The sequence below is a fragment of the Sminthopsis crassicaudata genome, chromosome 3 (assembly GCF_048593235.1).
Source record: "Sminthopsis crassicaudata isolate SCR6 chromosome 3, ASM4859323v1, whole genome shotgun sequence".
In the NCBI taxonomy this organism is placed as follows: Eukaryota; Metazoa; Chordata; class Mammalia; order Dasyuromorphia; family Dasyuridae; genus Sminthopsis; species Sminthopsis crassicaudata.
The window spans coordinates 653108287-653134292 of NC_133619.1; the positions used below are offsets into that span (position 1 = coordinate 653108287).

The 26006-nt window shown below is 40.1% G+C and overlaps 1 protein-coding gene across 2 annotated transcripts; it reads right to left on the bottom strand.

Moving 5' to 3' along the window:
* LOC141564683 (uncharacterized) lies at nucleotides 1-25730 on the bottom strand. 2 transcript variants are annotated; one of them, XM_074307449.1, is made up of 6 exons: nucleotides 25455-25730; nucleotides 23609-24884; nucleotides 18924-19009; nucleotides 16780-16906; nucleotides 15859-15954; nucleotides 1-10887 (listed from the first exon to the last, which is right to left on the bottom strand). In XM_074307449.1, exons 2-6 carry the CDS (start codon nucleotides 24009-24011, stop codon nucleotides 9269-9271), a joined length of 2331 nt encoding a protein of 776 aa, XP_074163550.1. In that variant the 5' UTR covers nucleotides 24012-24884; nucleotides 25455-25730; the 3' UTR covers nucleotides 1-9268. The 2 variants fall into 2 exon arrangements, with proteins under 2 accessions (XP_074163550.1, XP_074163549.1); XM_074307448.1 differs by having other exon boundaries at nucleotides 25347-25470.
* Nucleotides 25731-26006: the final 276 nt, after the last annotated feature.

Genomic DNA, 26006 nt, shown 5'->3' on the forward strand with positions numbered 1-26006 from the left:
CATTTTTAAAGTGCTTTATTTAGGGTTTACAAAGTGTTTTTCCTCACAACAATCCTGTTAAGTAAATAGCTAGTGCAAATATTTATATCCTCATTTTATGCAAGAGGAAGCTAGGGTTATCTTATCTGAGGCAAAGTGACTTGGCTTGCTAGTTGTCACATAGCTGGTATCAGCACCCAGATTCAAATCTAGGTTTACTGACTCCAAGTTCAGCACTCTTTATATGAGAACAGATGTTCTTAATTCCCCAATGTAGCCACTCCAAATTAAATTAAATTAAAATGTAATTGGGAAATGTTTAACAAAATAAATAAAAACACAATATAGGTAATGTCAATTTATAGTTCTCTAAGTCAATATACGGTCAACAGGGACCCATTTCTATTTGAGTTTGATACCACATTCCTAAACCATAAATTTTAACTTGTTATCCCAAACCCTACAGAACTTTTTTCATTAAGAAGTATGGGGTGGAGTGTGAAAGACATCCAAAGGGATTAAAGTATACCCTATTACTGCACCACAACTTTATATATGATATGCACAGTCAAAAGGTGAGTTCAGAGGGAGCAATCAAAAGATAGACTGTGCTAATATATAATATAATCTATATTAATGACTACCTCCCTAGGGAAGGGCTCAGTGCTTTATTAGAGTACAAATCAAGGAAGAGTCCATGCTATGGAAAGCCATTGGCCCAAATACATGCTTTTGGACATGAAGAACTGTCTAGCTTACGTAATATTCTTTCTCAACTATAGTTTTGCTATCTGGTTAATATCAGTGATGCCATCTGCAAAGAGAGTTTTGTCTGGCTTCTTTATTAAGTACTTTAACAAAAATTTTCCTACACATTATTCCTATAGGTAATACTTCTAAAATTGTGTCAGTGAAAGAGAACCTGTTCTGTACTTGTTATCAGTAGGAATGATTCTTTTACTCTATTGCATATAAAATTTCATGTTTCAAGTAGATTTTAAATTAAGATTAAGGAAAACTTCCATTCCAGTACTGGTTTATTTGATTTTTTTTTAATCCTGAATGAATGCTAGCAGTATTCTGTCTACTGACACTGTGCCACTTTCAGTGCAGAAAGGAAACCCATCATCTATAATCAGCCACCTAGGGGCTTGGTCTGAGGCAGAGACATCTTCAAACCTTTGGTAGAACCTGCCATTTTGCTGGCCCTTATTTATGTCATAACAAGGAAGAAAAGTAGAACTTGCTAGATTCTTGGCCAAAGACCAACTAGTGAGCATATTGTTGGAAGAGCTAAATCATTCAGCTTTGAAATTGTTTACTATAATTGGAACCAGAAAAAGGAAACTAGAGCTGAATGGAAGGAAGGCTCATAGGTATTCCTTGGAGAGATGAATAAAAGTGATAGCAGAGTGGGTTTGTTGTATATAGAAGCAATTTTAAAACCCCACATTATTTCAATTGAGTTGGCCACTTTATATTGTTATGATAAGATATTGGGGGGAAAAAAAGACCATCATGAAATAACTATAGTTTACATACACCAAAGTCTATAAGCTAAGGACAAAAGGATAGAGCAATTCTACAAAGAATTTGATAAGACCATCCAAATCAAACTTGATTATACTCTCTGATATTTGGTGACTTCAATGAAAAGGTGAGAAATCGTGAAAATGGGGATAAATATATAGAAAAGTAGTTCTAGAAGAAAGGATAAGAGATGTCAAAGATTTGTAGATTATATGGAAACCTTTCATCTCTACATCATGAAGATAAAAAATAATGACTGGAAGAACTAGGCATGGCAAATGCCATAAAGAATGAAAAAAATTATATCTTCAAAGACAGGAAAAGATTTATTATTAACATGGAAATTATTCGTGAGTCAGCTGTGTATAGAAGTCCATTGATTTTTCAGGGCTAAGGTTAGAATTATAAAAAAGTGAAATGAAAAATAGTGAGAAAAATAATGAGTAAGGATAATAATAGTTAACATTTATATAGCGCCTACTATGTGCCAAGCACTGTGCTAAGCACTTTACAATTAATATGTCATGTGAACCTCACAATCACCCTGGGAGGTAAGTACTAATCCCCATTTTATAGATGAGGAAACTGAGACAGAGAGGTTATGTGGCTTGCCCAAAAGATAAAAAGCAAAAAGGAAAAGGATTTACATGTACAAAAATTATTTACAGAAGTTCTTGTGGGGACAAAGAATTGTAAATTAAAGAGATACTCATCAATTGGGGAATGGCTGAATAAACTGTGGCATGTGATTATAATGGAATATTATTGTGCTATAATTAATGATGAGAAGGATGCTCTCAGAAAAACTTGGATGTCTTCCATGAGCTGATACAAAGCGAAATGCACTGCGTATGGAGTAACAGCAACACTGTAAGACGATCAACTGTGAAAGACATAACTATTCTCAGCAATACAACAATCTAAGAAAACTCTCAAGGATTATAATGAAAAAATGGTATCCAGACCCAGAGAAATTACTGATGTTGTCTGAATGAAGACTGAAGCATTAAAAAAAAAAGAAAATATAGAAAATATAGAAATATAGAAATATAGAAATGAGAAAAAGACAATAGAAATGACATTATTAGAATGACCAATTAGAATTTCATTCAGAAGTTGAACCAATATAAATTAATTGTAATGGGACAACCAGAAGAGCCCCGAAATGCTGTAGTCAGCAAACAACTAAATTGCTTGCCAAATGGAGTTGTTGTTTGTCCTTCATTCTTGAAGAGGCCCGTGAGTGACATCAGGGAGGGGATGCCATGACAAACAAGTTGCATTTAATTGAGGGAGGGCTGTGCAAGGTCACCTGCCTCACTTTTCTCTCTAGAGCCATCTGGGTCCAGTGGTCAGAGACAGATCAAGGTGACTGAAGATGGCTGTGTGTTAAATGGTAGAATTTTAGCCTTTTAAAGCTAAGGTCTTCAACAAATCTTAATTTGACTGTGGCTGTACCCATTCAGTGATTAAGGTTAGGTAACCATTGAGGCAAAGATTCTCTCCTTTTTCACCTGGTCCAAAGGAAAGTAAATAAATAAATAAAAGAATCTGAGAGGGAAAGGCCCTCAGAAATAATTGCTATTTACCTCAGTTCTAAAGTTCTTCAGAGATACTTTGAAAGTGCCTAGTATCGTTTTTTTTCTGACCTCCTTGTAAGTACTTGTCCTGTGTAAGTTCTCCATAAAATAATCTTTTTGGTAACCGTACATACAATGTAGCCAGCCTAATGGACTTAGCTCTCTGTAGTAGAATGCTGAGAAGTTTTAGCTTGAGAAAGGATCTCCATGTCTGATATTTTATCCTACACAAGATCTTCAGATCTTCCTAAGACAATCCAAATGGAAGCGATTGAGTTTCCTGGCAGGGAACTGGTGAACTGTCTAGATTTCACAGGTGTACATGAAGTCAGCACAAGGGCCCTGGAGACCTTCAGTTTGGTAGTCAAGCTAATACTTCTCCTCTCCTGTACTTCGTTTGGAACCTCCCAAACACTTGAACATATCGATATGTGGGTCAACCTCATTATCAATGTGGACATCCATTTAGAATTGATTATATGATACGGGAGACAGATACAGGATGGCCCAGCACAGAGCGCCCTCATCAGAGAAGGTCCTGTGCTCATTGAGCTATGAGTTATGTGGACTATGTGGCAGAGCATTCTGAGCTCACACTGGTCTGATCAGCCACAGGCAGACACACTGTAACTCAACTGTAAAAGAGTGACGTCATTTTTGGTCCTCTTCGAGAACCAGCTAATTATATTCAATCTGAGTCTATCAGGACTCAAATGACCAAACGGGGTTGACCCAGGACCTATATAAGAATCCGATTGGTTTTGGTAGTTATTTATATTTCTTTGGACGAGGTGCCAAATGGAGAGATGGCTGCTAAAGACTGAGTGAGAAACATTGAGAACATAAATTTGTCTGTAAAATCTTACAAAGAATGACAATTATGAGTGGTATTGGGCTTATAAAGCAGAGAAAAAATGGAGGGTAAAACCAGTTTAAAGAAAGATTGGTAGGAAATCCAACTAAACAGACATCCCAAGTGCAATTAAGAAAAATGGAAAAGATCTGCAAAAATATCATTTCAATAAAGTGTTTTCACCATCATGAACAGCAGGTCACCACACTCAGAGCCTGACATCACAGTGCCTAAGGTGCTTATAGAGGAGGTAGAAATTGCAATAAAGAGAATAAATATGAAAAAGCAATAAGATTTGAGCTAATTTATTTAAAGGGGGTGTATGCTGGAGGCAATACAACTGTGAAGGCATTGAAGGACTGATGTATCATGCTGCTGAAATCAGGAGAATATTCCAAAAGCATAGGAAAAAATCTCAAACTTTGTTAATACAAAGATGATTAAAACATCATTAATCATTGATGACTATGCCTGCTCTTGTCTCAATAGAAAATCTTTGACTCATTCTAGATGAAGGCATTATTAGAAAATAAGCATTTGAAGGTAATTTTCCATGATGGACTTTAGCTTTATTATTTTACAATTAATGGAACATCATTGTCTTTGAAGGACTAAATACAAGTTTCACACAGAGGTCAACAGAGAGTGCAGGATCAACAGTAGCAGGCCACAGCATTTAACCAAGGAAACCGCCAAAGAGGATGTCCTCAAGGACCAGCATTACAGGAAAAGGAGAAGATGGGCTAATTTATAGAAAGATTGAAGGATGACAAAGGAACAGCCACAGTACTTTATTAAAAGCCTCACAATGTCTAGAAAAAAGCAAGAAAGACTGCAGGCACATTGAGTGGATCATCTGGGGAAAACTTTTGGGAGAATGTGGATAATCCCTCTGTACTTCCTTCCAAAAAAAAAAAAAGGATCCAAGAAGTCCTGGGGTTCATGGATATGGAGCTATAGCTCCCTCCTTCTTGATTCTAGACTCATTTGGAATTTACTTTCCATGCAAGTTTAATATATCTCTTTCATTTCCTCTATTCCAATAATCTGGTTTTTCAGGAGGCCACGGGAGGGGATATAACTTGCTCAAAGTCATAGAGCCAGGGCCAGGATTTATAAGTAAGGTCCCAAGGTTAGTTCACAGTTTTCCTCACATTAGACTGCTACCTCTTAGGCTTTAGAAACAACTGATTTTAAAATCTTTTAAGAAAAGATTGCCCACTAGATATATACTATGAATGGTATAACACCCTCCAAAATCTATAAAGAAATAAGGTGGGAGGGATGGGCAGATGGAGAGGCAAAAGGTGAGAATACAAGGGAGGGATCCGTGGGAGATTAAGGCAAAGCAAGTTAAGAAGCATAATTAAAACAAAGAGTCAGCAGGCAGAGGAAATATATGTGTATGTGGAGATAGAAGTGGCAGGGTGTATGTGTGTGCATGTGTATGTATATATCTACATATGTATACATAAATGTATTCTTTTTTAACTATAGCCTGCTTGATCTGGAATTATGCCCAAAAAGTTAACAAACTGTGCATACCCTTTGACCCAGCAGTGCTACTACTGGGCTTATACCCCAAAGGAAACACTAAAGAGGGGAAAGGGACCTGTATGTGCCAAAATGTTTGTAGCAGCTCTTTTCGTACTGGCTAGAAACTGGAAAATGAATGGATGTCCATCAGTTGGAGAATGGTTGGGTAAATTATGGTATATGAAGGTTATGGAATATTATTGTTCTGTAAGAAATGACCAGCAGGATGAATTCAGAAAGGCCTGGAGAGATTTGCATGAACCGATGCTGAGAGAAATGAATAAAACCAGAAGATCACTATACACTTCAACAACAATGCTGTATGAGAATGTATTCTGATGGAAGTGGTTATCTTCAACATAGAGAAGAGCTAATAGGTTCCAATTGATCAATGATGGACAGAATCAGCTACACCCAGAGAAGGAACACTGGGAAATGAGTGTAAACTGTTTGCAGTTTTGTTTTTCTTCCCAGGTTATTTTTACCTTCTGAATCCAATTCTCCCTGTGCAACAAGAGAACTATTCGGTTCTGCACACATATATTGTATCTAAGATATACTATAACATATTTAACATGTATAATAAGATTGCTTGCCATCTAGGGGACGGGGTGGAGGGAAGGAGGGGAAAATTTGGAACAGAAGTGAGTGCAAGGGATAATATTGTAAAACATTACCCATGCATATGTACTGTCAAAAAAAAGTTATAATTATAAAATTAATTTTTAAAAATTAAAAAAAAACTTATAGCTTGCTTGGGGGAGGTGGGGGGAATACAAAGGAGGAAAAAGAATAAAGTAAAAAAGGTTTGCAGCAAAGAATAAAAGAACAATTTATAAGTAAAAACAAAAAAGATTGCCTTTTTCTTATAGTCAATGAAGACAATGCAAAAATGAAACATAAAGTCTATTCTTTCTTTAGGGCAGAACGGAGTCAAGCAAAATGGTCTCAGCTTTCCCAGGCTTCCTTTTCAGATGCCAACTAAACTTAGCTTTGTCTTTTAAGAAAAAGACCTGGATGCATAAAAAGTACTCCCTGGCAAAGGAAAAAATACTATTTATTGAACATCATCCACCTAGAGGAAAGATAGTTTAGGGGGAAATAAGAGTTGTTCACAAACTAAGTTTGAGTTAACTACTGAACATCCTGGTGGACATATGGGACTAAAGTTCAAGAGTTAGAATAGGGCTGAATATGTAGATTCGGTAGTCATCTACGTAAAGATCATTAAATCCACAAGAAGAAATGGCCTTAACCAGCAAGGCAGTATAAAAAAGAGAAAGAGCTCTACACCAAGAGGGAAAAGGATAATGATCTAGCAAAGAAAATAAAAAGAGTTGTGGAGATAGATAAGGAGGACAATCAAGGAAGAATGATTTTAAGAGAGTCTGAGAGGAAAAAATGACTATAAAATCTACAGAGATAAGATAGAATGAGGCCTAAAAAAAGGCACTGGATTTAGCAAGCAAGATTTCCTTGATAAATTTGGAGAAAGCAGCTTCAGTTCAGATATCAATAAACGAGCAAGGAATTAAGGAATGACCACTGAAGCCAACTAGCATAAATGATCATTTCTAGAAATTTGGCCATACAAGAGAGGAACACTATAGAACGAAAGCTTGAGGAGATAATGGAACAATTTTCTAGCATTTCTAACCTGAATTAGAACCTTGAGTGACAAAAGACTTGAGTATATATGTAGGAAAGGAACCAGCAGATAAGGAGAATTAAAGGTGAGTGAATGAAAAAGAAAGATTTCAAAGAAACTAGGAGGGCATAAGTCCTGGAAAGAAGGGCCACCTCTTTTTCAGATATTGATGTATAGATGAAGAAAATCAGGGAGGATGAGAAAGAATTTGGCAGTATGGTATGGAGAAAAAGAGGAAGGTCAAAACAGCCAGCCATTTCTTTTCAGTTAAATAGAAGTACGGGATGAAAAGTGGGAGAGAAGGAAGCATGAGCAAAAAAAAGGGTTGCAACATTACAGGAAGTATGATTGCCAGTCAGGGAAGAATAGCGGCACTGACACAGGCATGTATCAGCATTGGGCTAATTGAAATGACACAAGAAATTTGTAGCAAAGCACATTGGGGTGGTTGAAAAGACCCAAAGAAGCAGATAGGAAGAATAATTCATAGCTGGGATTTGGCAGGGCAAAGCTGAAATAGGACAAGATAATGAGAGACTTAGGGTAGTTTATAGTCTAGGGTTGAACTGGTCATAGACTATGAGGGCCAGAACAGGTGGGTAGCTCTTCTACCTGTACACAGTACTTTGCAACATAGTTAGATGTGTCACACCACCACGTTAGACTGTAAGTTCCAAATTTCTCACCCAGCTTCCAAGGAAGTGAGATTTATCCCTTCTATTTCCTAAAGCTTATGGCCACTGTCAGTTAAACTCCTACTTCCTATTTCTCTAGCTCACCTGTTACTCCAACTAGTTCTGTGATTAAATACACAAAACCTGAGAATGCTTCACAGGACTGGGTTCAGGAGAACTAGGTTAATTCACATTTTTCATTAGTATATCTCAGGCCTGTAAAAAGCTATCGTACATGAGATAGGTAGACATCTCAAATGACAAGTTTAATTCATTAAACACTGAAAGACAAATCTTTCATAAGTGTATCAAAAGACTGTCCTTGCTTTACATAAATTCACATTTAACAGATTTGGCTTTACATAAAGAATTCTAAAAGAAATCTGCATTCAGATTTATGGGTAAAAAAGAGAACTACTGTCCAATAAAGTGAAAGAAGGAACTTTTGGTTAGAGAACTGCAATTCTCTCTCTAAATAGTTATGGATAACAGTCAGATGCAGAGTACAGACATCCTTTTCCTATCCAATAACTATAACAATGTTGTTCAATGATTAGGTGTGAATAATTTTGCTATTCTCAGTAATACAATGATCCAACACTATTCTGAAGGAATAATGAAATATAATGAAAATGCTCTCCATACCCAAAGAAAGGATTTGTCTGAATATGGATTGAAGCATATTTTTAAAACTTTAGTTTTTGAGGGGTTTTCCCCCAAGGGACAGGGAGGAAATCTATGTTTTATTTCCCATTACTTTTATGGAAATATTCAGCATAAGTTCACATGAGCCTTGTCAGGAGGAGAGGGGTGGGAACTAAGAAATAAAAAGAACTAGAATCCAAGTTTTAAAAAGAAATATTACAAATTGTTTTATATGTAACTGGAAAAAATATTAAATAATAAAAAAATCACTTTACATAGAGGTCTGTGGAATGGTCTATTTATATAAAGCAAGAACTGTGGGTACATACAAAATTACTCTAATTTGAAGTCTATTATGAGGACTTAAAACACAACTGGCTTTATAGTAATTTCACTTATGCTTTTCACTCTTATGAATGTCAATTTATAGTAAAGGATGATCTGATACTGATATCTTTCCATATTCACTATATATAGTTTCTCTTTAGCATATCTTTTCTGATGTTAACTTTCTAGTTTGACTAAAGGTTTGGGGATTTTTTGGGAGGGCTATACTTATTAAATTTAAAAGCTAAATTCCATTTTTCAATTATTTGATGTTCAATAAGTATAAAAGTTTCTAAAACTGACTAAATTTTTTTCACATTCATTAAACTTAAAAACTAAATTAATTTTCCTAGATGAATTATTTGATATTCAGTAAGTTATGAATTCTGGCTGAAGGTATTCCTATAGAAAATACATTTGTAAGTACTGATTTTCTAGTATTCATTTGTGGGCATTTTATAAAGTTTATACTTGGGTTTAGACTTTTCTACTACTTTTATCCAGTATGAAATCTATGATGCTTAGTAAGATGCTCCCTCTGATTAAAGGCTTTCCCACATTCGTTACACTTAAAGGGTTTCTCTCCAGTATGGATTCTCCAATGTCTGGTAAGATTTCTACCCTGACTAAAAGCTCTACCACACTTAGTACATTTATAGGGTTTCTCTCCAGTATGAATTCGCTGATGTTGAGTAAGACTCCTTCCTTGACCAAAAGCTCTTCCACACACATTACAATGATAGGGTTTCTCACCAGTATGAATTCTTTGATGTTCAGTCAGGGATGAACTCTGGCTGAAGGCTTGTCCACATTCATTACATTTATAGGGTTTCTCTCCTGTATGAATTCTTTTATGTTTAATAAGATTTCCCCGTTGGGTAAAGGCCTTCTCACATATATTACATATATAAGGTTTTTCTCCTGTATGAATTCTTTGATGTTGAATAAGGCACCTACCTTGGCTAAATGTTTTCCCACATTCATCACAATGATAAGGCTTCTCTCCTTTAACACGTTTCTGACGCTTAATAAGGCTAGCGGTTGGTCCAAAAGCATTTCCAACTGTATTACATTTAGTATTAGATCCAACATGGGAGGCCTGATGCTGGATAAAAGATGAACTGGTGCTAAAGGCTTTTCCACATACATTACATCTATATGTGCTTTTTCCGGTATTAATTCTCTGTTTACTAAGACGTCCTCTCTGGCTGAAGGATTTCGCATGATCATTATAAGTGTAACTTTTCTCTCCTGCATTTCTTTCATGTTCAGAAAGGGATGAATTTTGACTAAAGGCTGGCCCACATTTATCATATTTATAGGATTTTTTCCTAGTGTGAATTCTCTGATGGTGAATAAGAGATGACTGGTTACTGAAAACTTTCACACACCCATCACATTTATAGGATTTTTCTCCTGTATGAATCCTCTGAGGTTTAGTAAGAGACAAGCCATCAGAGGTTTTCCCAGTGTCACTGTATTTATAGGATTTCTCTGTAGTATCAATTGTCTCCTGGTTAGTAAGGTATGCCATTTGGCTGAAGATGTTCCTACATTCAACATAATTATAGGTCTTCTCTCCAATATGACTTCTCTGTTGTTGAGTCAGGTATTCCCTTTGACTTAAGTCTTCTTCATATTCATTACATGTGTAGGATTTCTCTTCAACAGGTACTTCAGGATACTGAATAATATCTGATTGGTAACTAAAAGCTTTACTGCATTTGCTATATTTATAAGCTTCCTTCCCTGAGGAAATTCTATTACGTTTAATTAGGTCAGACAACTTTTTCAGGGTCTTTTCACGTGTATCATGTTGATACAAATTCTTTTCTACAGGCACAGCTTTTTGTCTCACAAGGATTGACCCCGGACTGTAATTTCTCCGAAATGTAATTTCTTTCACTTTATTAGAGGTTTTCTGGTGTATGATTAGTGCTTTCCTTGAATCTCTCTCTAAGTTTCCCTGCTGTTTCATCTCAAATCTGCCATCACACTCCCAATCCTTGACCAACTCCTCAGGATTATCCATTGTTAGTCTTTCCTGGGATGACTTTTCATCAGAGATACTTTGCTTTGAATTTGATTCCTTGGATATATGTCTAGTTCTCCAATCTGAAAGGGAAAAAAAAAGGATTTTCTAGATAATAGCATAAAAAGAAAGATCTCACTGCATTGAGAAAACAGATGAGTAGTAGTACACTTTATCCCATGTGTCACCTTTCCTGTAAGGGCTCTGTCTGTTTTTACAACTCTAGGCTATTTTTCTCTACTGTAGATTCCCAAGCTTGAGCGTATGCCTATTTTAAGTACCCTGGGATATATGAAACATAAAAGTATAAATACTGATGGCTAACTCCTGCTAAAAAGATGAATTATAAAGAGTCAAACTTATGAAGTTAACTAAATGATTATAAGAGAAATAGTGCTCAATTGTCAAATAATACATTATTTGTACTTCTCTTTTATTCATGTCAATTTTGCATTATGATTTTTAGGTATTTTTAATACTCCTTATTAGATTATCTATTTCTTAAGAGCAGGAATTCTGCTTCATTTATCTTTGCAGTTTCTTCATCACACAATAAATGTTTAATAAGCAGTTACTGTGTGCCAAGCACTGTGCTTAGTGCTAAGGAAACAAAAAGAAACAAGGATTTCACAATCTAATCGAGGGAGACAACAAATAAACAAATATGTACAAACTATATGCAGGATAAATAAGAAATAATTATTTTAAAAGGGAAGGCAAATAATTAAAAGGGATTGGAAAAAGCTTTTGGATTTTGGGGAAAAAAACATTTCAGGGATAGGGACAGCCAGATCTGGAAAACCCCCAGAACCAAGAGATATAGCATCGTGTTCATGGAACAGCAAGAAGGCTAATGTCACTGATCAGAATATGTGATGCGAAGTAAGATACAAGAACACTAGAAAAGCTAGTGGGGGGTGGGAGCAAGGAGAAGGACCCATATTAAGGGCTGTGAAATGCAAGAGCAATTTGTATTTGATCCTAGCATTGATAGGGAACCAGTGCATTTTACTAAGTAATGAAGGGTATGAGAAAGAAAAAAGGAGAAAGAGAGACAGAGACAGACAGACACACACACACACAGAATGAGAGAGAGAAAATGTGTGTGTGACAAGATTGTACCTGTGTTAAGGAAGATAAATTTACTGGCTAAATGGAAGATGAATTAAGAGTGGAAGAGGGAGAGATCTGACTGAATCAGGCAAAATAATCAAGGTCTGTACTCGAGTTATGGCATTGTAAAAGGAAAAAGGGACATATTCTAGAGACAATAGAAAGATGAAACTGGCAGGTCCTAGTAGCAGCTTGGATGTAGGGCAATGAGAATTCCAAGATAACTCCTAGGCTGTGAGTGGGAGGAACTGAGAAGACAGTAATGACCTATAGTAATAGGGAAGGTAAGAGGCAAAGGGAGAGTTTAAGGGGGAAAATAATGAATTTTATTTTAGACATAATCATCTGAAGATGGACCTATAGTTCTAGATGTGTGAAATGCCATCAGAGATGCAAGATTAGAGATCAGCATAGAGAAAGAGACAGAAAAGGTAGATTTGAAAATCATTAGCATAGAGATAGCAGTTTTATCTATGGAAGTTGATGAAATCACCAAGGAAAGTAGTACAGAAGGAGAAGAGAATAAGGCCCAGGACAGAACCCTATGGGATACTCATGATTCCTACATTAAAAATAAAAAATAAATGTAAAATAATAGATGAGTATTTATATAGACATACATTATGCACAAACACATATGTGTATATGTGTGTGTTAAGAGTGATCTAGAGAAGGATCCAGCACATGAGTGGTTAGTTAGGTGATCACTGTGAACCAGAAATTGAAGAAAGTATCAAAGGCTGCTGAAAGGTCAAGGAGGATAAAGACTGAAGAAGGACCATTAGATTTGGCAACTACAAGATTGTAGAAGTAACTTTGAAGCCAGGTTTCAATGAAATGATAAGGTGAAAGTTAGATTGTAAGGGATTAAAAGAAAGTGATGGGAGAAAAAGTGGAAGCACCTGGTATTAAACAGTGTTCTTAAGGGGTATAAGCACCAAGGGCAGAGAGACACAGGATAACAGTTAGTGGGTATGGAAAGACCAATAAGGGTTTTTCCCAGGATGAGACACACATGGGAATATGTGTAGTCAGTAGTAGGAAATGACTCCTTAGAAAGAAACTGAATAGAAATGAAAAATTAGGGGTGACAGAAGAGGCAATCTGTTAGAAGAGGATGAGATCCCTTGAACAAATAGATGGAGTTAATTTTGGTAAGGAGAAAGGCCAAGTTATCATGTGAGACAGGGATGAAGGAAGAGATGGTGGTAGAAGGTAACTGAATGACAGAAGAGGAAGAGGGAAGAGGAGAAGCTCACAGTGAATGGTTTCAATATGTGGCAGGGATCTTAGCTGAGAGAGTGGGGGAAGGAGGAGCCATGGGAGGTTTGAGGAGGAAATGATAAGGTTTGAAAGAGATACCATGGAGAATAGGATATAGAATTGATAAAGGGGGTAGAATAGGAATCCCTACCTACAGAAAGGACCCACCTGAAGTTATGTAACATAAATCTGTAGTTTGTAGGAACCAATCAGAATGGCTGTGTGATTTTCTCTACCTTTATTCAGTTGCATATGTATAGGATTGAATGATTAGAGTGATCCAAAGCTGCTGGCTGGCTGGGCAATAGGATAAGAGGTCTAGGAACTGAGTGGAAGAGTGGAAGACAGTGTAGGACTGAACTTGTCCACCAAGGAGTCAAGATAGGGAGAAGAAGAGTGTAGGGAAAATGGCCTGGAACAGAACTGAGTGATCAAGAGATCACAGTGTGAACGAACAGTACGATTGTAATGGAGAGGTAAAAACTAATAGACAATGGTCAGATAAAGGGATCTTAACATTCTTGAAGGTGGAAGTAGTAAAATTATGGATGATTGCAAGGCAAGGATATAATCATCTTTGTGTGTGGCTGAAATAAGGTGGGCGAGTGACTCCTGAAGATAAGTAGGTTGAGGAACTGAGTGGTAAGGGTATCTAAGGAAGAATCAATATGTCTGCTTGACATTCCCTAATGTGAGCAGGAGTTAAGGGAATGAAAAGAGAAAAACTTTAAGCCAGGTATTGAACTCATTAAAGAAGGAAGGGCAATGACCTGGACCTGGGAGGTCTGAAGACAATAGCTATCAGAATTTGGATTAAGTAGTAGAAATGAATAGGCTTAGCCTCAAAGAAAGAGATTACTAGATGACTGAAAATGAACATGGAAGTAGCAACGTGGAACAAGAAGCATTCCAACTCCCTTACCTCAACCAGGGAGCTGAGGAGAGTGAGTAAGGGAAAATACAGCTAATAAGAGCAGCCAAGAAAACTTTGCCATCAGGGGACATCCAGATTTCAGTAGAGCTAGTAGATGAAAAGGCTCAGAAAGGAATAGACTTAAGATGAAGGGAAGTTTGTTGCCTATGAAACAGTCATTCCAGAGGGCATAGGAGAAGGGCTAAATAAAGTAAGGATAAAACTTTAGCTTTGGGGGGATAGAAATAAAGAACTGGATGTTAGGGGATGAGGAATGGGGTTTGGATGATGATCTACAGGAGTTCAGAGTCACTGAGCTACGAAGAATATGATCAGATACGAGAATGTTCATTGTCTCTACCCTCAAAAGAGAGACACAAGTGGAGATGGGAGGCCTGAAATTAAAGGGAGATTTGATCTTCCTTGAAATAGAGGTTCTTCAAATCCCAGCTGGGAGATTAGGCTGGTAGCAAGTGGCTGAAGAAGCCTTATTTGAAGAAAGATGGAAGAAGTGATTGCTTGTGGAAGATACCCGATGACTTCTAGTAGCCTTTCCTCAAAAGACAAGCTGTGCTCAGTAGGAGATAAAAGGTTCAGAGCCAGACTGCATCTGTGCACTGTCTTTTCACCTCAGATGATGACACAGCAGTACAAAGTAGCAGTCTCTGAGCAGATGGAAGATGTCCAACTTGGCTTCTAGCAGCCTTTCCTTGGGAACATGCTTTTTCTTTTCCTTTTTCACAATTCTGGCCCTATAGTTAATAATTCCAATGATATCTGGTCCTCTGCCCTTGAATCTCTATTGTTGGAAAGCTGAATAAAGAGCTAGATGCCTAGTTGGCAACTGTGCTGTAATAGGGATTCCTTTTAAGGTATATTTTGCCTAGATCATTGCTAAGATCCTTCCTAATTCTAAATTTCAATGATTTGTGGCCTAGAAGTTATTCCTTGACCTTAGCATGTCCTGTCCCTGATCTGTGCCATAAGCTCTCCCACGCCTGAAATGCATCCCCCTCAACTTACCCGTCGTAAAACCCATCTTCCTCAGTGTTTTACTATGACCCAGCTGTCTATGCCAAGGGTTATTATTACTCTCCTCATGTAAAGAGCAGAGATTCTGATTCTGATGCACTCAGCACTTAGCACAATGCTTTCCCTATTACAGATACTTTATGTCTTATGAATTCAACTGGTGAGATGGATACTCTAATTCCTTTTCCTTCACACCTGCAAGATTAAGGACAAATTCCCCGACTAGCCATTTAAATGTTTTGGAAGTATGACTGAATCCAAGGTGGTCAACTTCAGATCGTATCACTCAAAAGCAAGCATCGTCTGACGTGGTCAGGCCAGGCTTCTTTCCTCTGCCCTTCCCCTGGCCTTCCCTTCCTTCTCTCCCTCCATCTGGTGGGTAACAATTTAATTTTCAGACATGACTTTACTTCCCAAACCCATTTAAACATCCCCAAAGACAGTAAACTATTTTTGTCCTTCGAAACAATTCTCCTCTGCATATCTAGCCATATATTTGCCAATCTTTCCACACTTGCTGATTGCTCAGAGGAGTGAGGCAGGAAAACGTCTTCTAAGGAAAATGTAATCCCCAAGAATGGTCAAAGAGACAGCTCTCTTGGGCTGTGGCTAATTCCCCAGACTGCTGTGAGAAAGGCTCCTTCTTCATCCTTTCAAAGGGGCTTCATCCATGCCAGATCTGCTGAGCTGCTGCTTACACAGCCTTCTGCCCACTCACTTCTCACTCACTCACCTGAACAGGAAGCTTTGGCAACTTCTCTCTTCAGAACCCATGGTGCTTCCCCTTGCTCTAATTGGGAGATTATGTCTGGTTTGGAAACTGGAAGGCCTATTCATGCAGGAAGAAAAGGAACCATAATGACACTGAGCCTACAGGGCCTTCCAGCGCAGACAAAGAACATGAACTATGAAGATCTAAGACACCTTACATGCAACCTGATGGCCATTTTCGAACATTATTCTGAGAAGGGATTCATAGGCTTCCCCAAACTGCCAAAGGGGTCCATGGCACCAAAAAGCCATCAAATTCCCTGTTGAGGAGTTGGCACAAAGTAGCTCAGAGAGCCACCCTGAACTGTGGAAGTGCGTTTGAACGACCTCCATATGGATGCATGGTCCGATATAACGATAACATTAATAATATTATTAAATACAATCATATATTTAGCATTTTATCATTTGAACTTTCAATATACCCAATTTATGCCTCAGAGAAATTCCTCAGAGATAGTGCAAATATGACACACACTTTGCAGAGGAAATAGCTAAGGCTCAGAAGCCAAATGACTTGCTTAGGTCATATACTTATTCAGTTAGAGAGTTCACATTTGAACCCCAATATCTGAAGCTAACTCTCATGCTGCATCTTTCACTAAGTGAGAATTTTTTTACTTTAAGGCACTGAAATTTTGAGGAAGATACTTGGAACAAGGGGAAGATGATCAGAAAATAGCACAATGACATTCTAAATGTTTAGTTTTCCACAGACTTTTGTCATGGGAAAGAGAGCCTCTTGGCACCAGAGGAATAAAGGACTTTCTTTGCTCTTACCTTAAAACAAAATTCAGCTGAGCACTCTGGGTACCTCACAGCCCCCAGCAAACAAAGGTACAAAGACAGCACAACAGTGAGTTGTGGGAGAAGCTATACTTACCCAGAGAGATCAGGTTTTGATAATTCTCCAACATCACATCCCTGTACAGATCCCGCTGAGCAGGGTCCAGCTGCCCCCATTCTTCCCAGGTAAAGTCCACAGCTACGTCCTGGAATGTCAGTGCCTCCTGAAACACCAAACAGCTTTCTGATTCCCCATCAGACATCATCCCTCACTTGGCCCCTTTGAGGAAAATGAGGAATTACAGCACATACACAAAGAAGTGTTCAATTTTGAGGGTTCTGTCAGAGGGTTCCCAGTCACATGGGCATCTCACTTCGTATGAGATTTTAGGGGATGTTCATAGTTCTGATTTGTAAATAATTTAAACTCTCCTTCAAACATTATCTACCAGAGTGACGCTGAGATCCCCAAACCATAAAAAATAAACAATATCACTTTCCTATTTCATTACAATTTACCTCAGCTATCAGACTGACCTAATCCTAGACAGTTTTCTTTCGAGTCTTCTCTTCCATCCACTCTAAAGCTTTGTAGAGTGTTTCTTCTACTACCCTTCATCTGCTCCAAATTCCTATTCTGATGCTTTTCTGTGTCAAGATGGATTCTCTGGTTTCTGAAGGGCTATGCAGAGGACCTATGGGTTCTAGCAGGTTTTACTACACTGAGTAGGTTTTGGTTATAATTCTAGCATCAGACAATCCCTGCTCTCCAAGGAAGAAACCTAGAAACACACACCACCTTGTAATGGATTCTTTGACCAACAAAAGCCATGACCCCCTTTACCCCTTTCCCCCAAATGCCAAGTGACTCAGTCTATGTTCTACCTACTGCTTTTTCAGAGAAGAAATAGGAGCAAAGTGTACTCAAAAATGCAGTTGTTCAAAATATCATGGATACTGTTGTACTGATTGCATTAAATCCCTGAACATTATAGCACCTCCTAAGTGAGATCTATAGTCTCCCAAGGGCCTCACCTCTGAGGAAATAAAGACAAAAGTCAAACATTCTAAATTTCTTATGATGGGAAGACTTCTTTAAATACAATGATATTCCTCCTCATCATCACAGTCAGGCAATATACTCGGACAATAGTTTTTGCCAATGTTCCTCTACACTCAGAGCCTTCTCCCCCACCCAAATGATCCTCTGCAGCGAATCATCTTTCATGTTTCAGAACCCTTCCCTACATATTCTACCTAAGTTGACCTGTCTCTCTGCTAAACAGATATTGCTTGGGACTCAGTTTGCCTCTTACTCATTTATTTCCTTATATCTTCTTAAAAACACTTCATATCAGTAGCTCTGCACTGGTTTAGCCTCCACTTCAGATGTCTCATCCAATAATATGGAGTTCAGTGAAAACAAAGGCATTCTTCCAAGGCTACTTTTACAAATAGCATAGCGATGTGGTGTAACCATTGTCAGGAATGATGGGAACTTTACCCGAGTCCATTCTGTTCCCTTAGTCAACCTTATCAAGCACAAAAGGAGACCAGATTCCTGGGACTGTTTTGTCAGCATGGCTAAGGCATACTCAACTCCCCAAATCAGATAAGGTACCCCTCTTCCTTAAGCAGATCCACTAGACACACACTTGCCCCACAAACAACCTTTCCCACCAAAGCAACTCATTATTCCATATTAAGCCCTATTTCCTCCTGTCCCATCATGCAGTTGCTGTCGTAGACATAATGCACATGCATGTTTTATCTTGACTATTATCCTCTCAAATTCTCTAGATCCTGCCTTTACTTCCCCTTGCCCTCTTCCCTCTGACCTTTAAATAACCCTCTTCACTCACAAGCCACTTCTAAATCATTGAGATTTTGCCTGTGAGCCTTTTCATGACAATCAAGGGCCCTTGTGACTATAACACCTGTTATGAATTTTTCATGCTGAACCTGCTCTGCCACAACTTGGTCCTTCACTAAAAGTATGATCAGTGAAGGAGCTGCTAGATAATAATAATAAAGATAACAAAGGAAGACGCATTCATCAAGTAGAGACCATTCCATATAGAACATATCTTCTGGGAAGATGGGGTTAGTCACTTGAGTTGACTGGCGACTAGAGCTCAGGTGTCTACCAGAGGTTACCCTGAGGCAATAACTTCCACAAGAAAGATCTATCAGCTCTAAGAACTGACCTAGCATTTAAAGGACATAAAAATTCCAACTCACCTGGGCTCTGCTTGCCAAGAATATAGGGCTATGCCCCTCCTCGATATTGCCCTCTTGGACGAGCGTAGAATCCTCAGAAGGCAGAGCTAAGAAAGAAAATGTAGAAGTTGACGATTATCTTACAGCTATCAGATACCTCTTTTTCCCTCTATATGTTTCCTTCCTGGGGAGAAAAAAAACATTTATTCAGATTCAGGTGTCTGTCACCTTCCCTGAACTGCCAAAGGCTCCGAGAAGACTCTACCCTGACACTTACTCTGTAAGGGTTAAATTTATTACTCAATGATGAACTCCACTCCTTCATTATCATGATTCAAACCTCATTCCCTGCCCCCAACTGCCAGGTCCCTTATTCCCAGTCCCCTCAAACCAAACCTAATAACATCCTGCTTTAAAGCTACCAAACCCTTCCCTCCATCTCTGAAATAGCTGCTCCAGATTCAACAAATCTGTTTTCACCTTAAATGGTATCTTTCTCACTCCTTTCCTCTGCTGGTAATCATTGCCTCCCTGGGGATAACCCAGACTCCTGGGCTTCCCTTTCCACAACGGGCTGCACTGTCACTCTCTGAGATTCCTTGTCTCCCACTGCCACTTCCAGGTTCTCCCTCTACCACCATCAGTGGTAACCTCTTCTCCTGAGAAGGTTACCCACTCTCCATCTACCACCTAACCAAAATTCTAGCAGTAATTTCCCACCAACCATCAGGCTTCTCCCTTTCCTTCCTCACTGTGGATCCCTGCCTGGTTCACTCTTCTCCCCTCCCTAACTCTTGTTCACACACTAGATTTCAACATACATCTTCCCCCTCAAACATGCTTGGCTCCTAGTTGCTTGTTATTTCACATACATATAAGTACTTGTTCCCCCCACTTCAACCACAGATGGTCATGGCTTCAGCCATACAAATCATACAAATCAAATCCACATAACCGGAGTCTGAAATTCTCTTATTTGAGCATAATCTATTATGATCACGCTCGCAACTCCAAACCTTATTGTTCATGCAAATCTTTTGAAATCCTATCCTTCAATCTCTCAGTTAGGAGGCACAATGGGTAGTGTTCTAGGAGTGGAGTCAGGAAGACCCAAGGTCAAATCAGGTTTCAAGATGTTCACTACTTGTGTGACTGTGGACACTTAAACTGAGTTAGTTCCCTTAATTGTAAAATGGGGATGTGTCCCTACTTTACTATGAGGATAAAATAAGTTATTGCATTGTACTCCTCACACAGTGATATGTGCTGTGTGCTCTCATACACATGTTATGTAAATACTGATTTCCTTTCCCTTTCCTCCCCCATTGTTTTCTCAGACCTGAGTCCAAAGGGCAATACTCTGATCTTGATTCCTCAATTAACTCATCTACCTCTGTATTGTCAAGATTCAATCTTGTAGGGGGCAGCTAGGTGGCGCAGTGGAGAGAGCACCAGCCTTGAATTCAGGAGGACCTGAGTTCAAATTTGGTCTCAGACATTTAACACTTCCTAGCTGTGTGACCCTGGGGAAGTCACTTAACCCCAGCCTCAAGGAAAAAAAAGAAAAAAAAAAAAAAAGATTCAATCTTGTATTATTCCTAACGTTTACTACTTTTACTCCTACAAAAAAGCTGAAATAAGTTGGACAAGAATTCCAAAGCACACTTCCTGGGTCTACTACAAATTTACGATCCACTACCTCAGCTGGGGCTTCACTGCTGCAAGACAATTCTTTTTTGTCTCCTAATTAACTTACCATATAGTACAGTAGCTTTTTCAAAGCTTTTCATCCTCCTCAAAACCTTTGTAATCTTCTACCCCCCACCTTCTCAGCAGAGAACTTTGCCTCTTATTTTACTGAAAAAGTTCACACCATTTGCAGAGAGCTCTCTCTTCCTTCTTCCCCCTCAATCCACCATTACCCAAGCTCAGACTTAAGCCCGATCTCACATGAAGTATGTAACCTTTGTGGCTGGCTCCTTCAGCAGATGGCCTCCTCCATCATCCCAACTTTCTCACTTCTCTTTCATCTCTCAAATGCCCTCTCTTTCCCTATTGCCCACAAATACGCCCATGTCTTCCCCATCCTCAAAAAAACCCTCTTTTGATCCATCCCTTCCTACTTAGCTAACTTCTCATTATTACTGATTCTTTTGGGGGCTTAACTTTTGGGGGGACCATTTTAAAAAGATGGCTCTACTTTTTTTCTCTCTAAAATGGGCCTTCTGTCATTCAACTAAAATTGCTCTCTCCAAAGTTTCTCTCAATTGATAAACCTAATGTCCTCAACTCAACTTTCATTCTTTGAGAGCTCTCTGAAACTATCTTTTTTTTTTTCTATATATACTTCAGCTTCTTAAACTGTGGATCTCAACACAATGTGGGGTCTTGTAACTGAATATGGAGGTCACAAAATTATGATTTATTATCAGCAAATGTCTGATTTATAGACCTGTTTTATATATCTATATGCCTGGGGTCACATAAAAATTTCTCAAGCCAAAAGGGGTCATGAGTGGAAAGAGTTTAAGAAGCACTGCTCTATTCACTTGGGAAATCTCAATAGCTTTTTTCATGGATTCAACCCTTTTTATGATGACTTAAGGTCTATTTGTGCAGCCATAAACTCTCTGCTGCCCTTCAGTTTTGCATCTCTTTAACTGCTAACTGGGTATCTCACACTGAATGTCTCATGGACAGATTGAACTCCACATGTTGAAAGCTGAAATCATCTTTTGCCCCAAATCTTTTTTCCTAATTTTCCTGCTAGTGTTGAGGGCATCACATTCTCCCAATCACCCGAGGTATAATCTGACCTCATCAGTCAACCCCAACTGCTCTCCCCAAATTGATTACTAGCCATCTTTGTACTCCTCTCATACCCCACGTCACATACTGCCTCATTTACCTCCCTAAAATCTCTTGCACAGACCCCCTTCTCTCTTCTGACAGAGCCTCATCCCCTTCAATACAATTCATCCTCCACTCAGCATTTAGAGCAAACTTTTAGAAACACAGGTCTGAATACACACTCAATAATGCAATGGCTCCCCATCACCATCAGGATCAAATATAAAATTTTTTTTTCAGGGGTAATTAGGTGGTCCAGTAGATACAGCACTGATCCTGGAGTCAGGAAGACCTGAGTTCAAATCCAGATTCAGACACTTGACACTATCTGTGTGATCCTGGGTAGGTCACATCATCACTTATCACACCAAAAAAAAAAAAAGAAAGAAAGAAAGAAATCCAGTTTCAAGTTCAAGATCTTTATAATCTACCCTCCCCTTTGTTTTCTTGTACTTCATTCCCCTTCTCCAATCCTCAATATCCAGAGATCTTGCTGGTCTCCGTTTATCTCCTGATTAGGCATTTCACTAGCTGCTTTCCATATCTAGAATCTTCTCCTTCCTCCTTTCTGCCTTCTGGTTTCCCCAGCTTTCATGTCCCAATTATAATTCTACCTTCTATAGAAAGCCCTTCCTGAGCATCTTTAATTCTAGCACTTTCTCTCCTTGGATCATTTTCAAATTAACCTGTATACATCTTTTATGTGCAATTGTTTGCATATTGTCCTTGAGAGCCGTCTTTTGCTTTTTTTTTTTAAATTCCAGAACCTAGGACAATGCCCTCACACATAGGAGGTACTTCATGTTTATTGACTGAGACAAAACCCATCTGAGTATGGCTCCCAATCTAATCAGAGGAAGAAAAAGATTAGAGTGAGTCCAAGTATAGCCCTACCAGGTCCCAGGATCTAATCTCAAAGATGAACATGGCTGAATTAACTGTCCACATCAATCTTTTTGACCAATGGTTATATTAAGCACAGAACTGAAGTTTAAGAATCAGGAGACACGAACTGGATACATACATAGCTCTTTCCTAAAACTTCCAAGTAATCTCCAATATGTAAAAATCAACTTCTTTGCAAATGGCATTCTTATTAAGCTATACCTTTTTGAGGGCCTTTCCTAATTGAAAAAAAAATGAAAAAGTTTATGAAGATTGCTAAATGAGCAACATTAATTTGACTACTAGAAATGTGGTATAACAGTGGTCTCAAATTTTTTAACTAGGGGGCCAGTTCACTGCCCTCAGACTGTTGGAGGGCCGGACTATAGTAAAAACAAAAGCTCATACTCTGTCTCCACCCTTCAGCCCATTTGCCATAACTCAGGGGGCAATAAACGTCCTCAGCGGCCCTCGGGCCGTAGTTTGAGAACCCCTGGCTGTATAACATAAACTAAATCACAAGATAGGAGTCAGGAAACAGACTTTAGGTCAGGCTTGTAATCTTTCTGTGGGACCTTGGGTAAGATCTATTCAAATCAAAATGGTAAGCACCAGTATTTGCAGTATTCTATAAGGATCATGGCAGGAAGAATATTGAACGTAGCACAAACATATTCATGTAGCATTTGGCAATGCGTGGAACTCCAGCTCAGCTAAAATGAAGAAAGTATGCATGGGAAGGCACAAAACCTTGGTGGAGCAGCTTCCCAAATGTTTTGATGGAGATGGAATAATTGGGGTCTACCTTCCTACAGGAACCACCATGAAATCTTAAATGCTGCTATTCATAAAATATTAGGAACTACCTTAAATATTCCCCTTGGGCAGCGTGCTCCTACACTAGCTCTTTCTGGGGATATGGTAATATGTTATTTTTTCCCCTACTCAGTCCGTCGTGTTATAATTCTCACCTCCTTCCTCTACCATTTGGGCCAAATCCTCTACCAAGGCCACCACCTCCTCGCTTGTCTTTGGGCTTTGTGATTTCACCCAAGTCCTGACGTCCCCCGGCAGGATGGCCAGGAATTGTTCCAGCACCAGCAGCTCCAGGATCTGCTCCTTTGTGTGAATGTCTGGCCTCAGCCATTGAAGACAAAGTGCCTGTAGTTGGCTCAGGGCCTTAAGGGGCCCGGCCCCTTCTGGGTACCGAAAAAGCCTGAAGCGCTGCCGAGAAGCCTCCAGGTCAGACTCCTGCTCCCCTTGGACGGTCTCCTGAATCCAAGGGACAGTCATTCCCAGGATGCCATCGGGATCGTGGGCAGTGGGAATTGGGGGGTCTGGATACACAATCATAACTTCTTTCAGAGGCATCATCTCTCCGGTTGAGACCTTCACTGAGAGACTGAAAACTATACCCACAAGGGAGGTAACCTTTTCAGACCCCAAACGGGCACCTGTACACTACTGGCGGGGACTGTGGGCAAGAAAAGATCAGGCGAATGGACCGGCAGCCTCGCCTCAATCACAAAGCTGATGCATGGACCTTGAAAAAACCATGGCGAGTTCTTGGGATGTGCCAATGGCCCAGGAGCTGCGCATCAGAGAGGCTTCAGGAGAACTTGGAATCGGGTCCACTAACTACGGAATACGGACATTCACAAACAAATGCGGGCCCTGAAAAACCCAAGGAGCCTTAGTCCCCATTCTCTCATTGCAGAGCACGAAGACTCGACGAGCACAGTGAAAAGCTGCGGATGGGGACCAGGGCCCTGAACCAACTGCTGCAAATTCATACAGTGAGCCGAAACCTCTTTCTAAAATTGCCATTAAAAACAGATCCGCATGTTATATTTACTGTCATGTCTGACATTAAAGACCAAACGGATGCCATATTTTTTCCCGTAAAATAAACAAAGTATCTGTTCGTTAGATGTAAAGGGTGGCGCCCGGAACGCAAGGGAAGCCAGCCCGGGGGGAGACAGCAGCCAGCCCCGGGCGTCGCGCCGGAATCCGCAGCTCCCTAAGCAGAAACGCCAGTGAAGGCCCAGTCCCCTCGGCCGGTCACTTCCAGCCCTGAGCCAACACACCCTCTCCCAGGGCGGTTTACAAAGCCAAGCAGAAGGACAAACGCCAGTCTTTTGTCTTCATCCCCTCGCTGCGAGGAGGCGGCAGCAGGGGGCGCTGCCTGGAGACCGAGGCTGACGCTCAGGAGGTGCTTTATCTCCTCCGAACTACAGGGTCCTCCACCTGCCAAAGTAATACAATAATTTCGATTACTGCGGGCTCCTCATCTGCAAAAAAAACAAACTATACAATAAAATACAAAACGACACTAAGTATCTCCCAGGACTGTTTCCACGCCCCTCCCCCTCTCTTTCCACTCTATTTAGGTTTGGAGATAATCCGTCTTTCAATGGCTTGGAAAAAGATAACATAGTATCCACAGGAAGACAAAGATGTCTGGTTTGGGGTCACAGAGACCCTCCCGCCTCCCACGCCCTTTCCCTTTGACCCCACAATCTGCTCTCCCCCTCCCCGCGAGACTGCAGCCCGCCCCCCAGCCGAGCCGGCCCCTCCTGCTTCAGCCACCCGCCCAAGGGGCCCACGCTCCTCTGGGGGCCTGTCCTGCGCCCTCCCCGACCCCGCCCTTTCCCCACCCCTCCCCCACGTCCCAGTCACACCCGCCCCGCCCTGCCCCTCCCAGTCTACCAGCAGGTGATATCCTAAGGGACTGTTCCGCCCCAGAGATAACCTCCGACCTCCTGGACCCGACCGGGCAGAGGGTGAGGGACGCAACGGATACACGTAACAACTTACTGCCTCAGGAACCTCTTCCGGTTCTGAAGACTTAGGCCATGCGCACAAACGCACTCGAGGAAGGCGAGGAAGTACGCATGCGCGCACGCCGAAGGCGAGGAAGTACGCGTGCGCGCACGCCGCCTCGCCCTTTCGTGCTGGCGCCTTAACTTCCACCTTCTGCTCCCATTTCCCACAGACTCCGGGGGAGTTCCTGACTAGGTCACAAGCTGGATACAGGCAGGACGTAGGTCCCGGGATTCTGGCCGGAATCCGCACAACTATTACAGTCAAACTTTCTACCACCAGACCAGACCAGAGGGTAGAGAAGGAGCGGTAATGTCACAACTGTCAATCACAGAGCACACTACTTTCCCGCCAATCAGAAGACGTGTTGCTCGGAAGACACCCTTCCGTCTGCCAATCGGAAGCTAAGCTTCCCGCTGCCAATTAGAGGCCTCATTTAGCTCGACCAATCAGAGTTCTTGTTCCTCCCCCTCCCCATTTTTGTCTCCATGGAAACTGCCCTAGCGTCTTTTCTTTCCCGTGCCCGAAGGATTTTTGATTCCTAAC

What these genes read in the sequence shown, in the direction of transcription:
- LOC141564683 (XM_074307449.1), bottom strand. Translation starts at nt 24,011, where the DNA reads ATGATGCCTCTGAAAGAAGTTATGATTGTGTATCCAGACCCCCCAATT. An exon ending in TCAAAACCTGATCTCTCTGG is followed by an intron (nt 15,955 to 16,779) that starts GTAAGTATAGCT and finishes CTGCATGAATAG; the next exon opens with GCCTTCCAGTTTCCAAACCA. An exon ending in TGCCAAAGCTTCCTGTTCAG is followed by an intron (nt 10,888 to 15,858) that starts GTGAGTGAGTGA and finishes TTTCCCTTTCAG; the next exon opens with ATTGGAGAACTAGACATATA.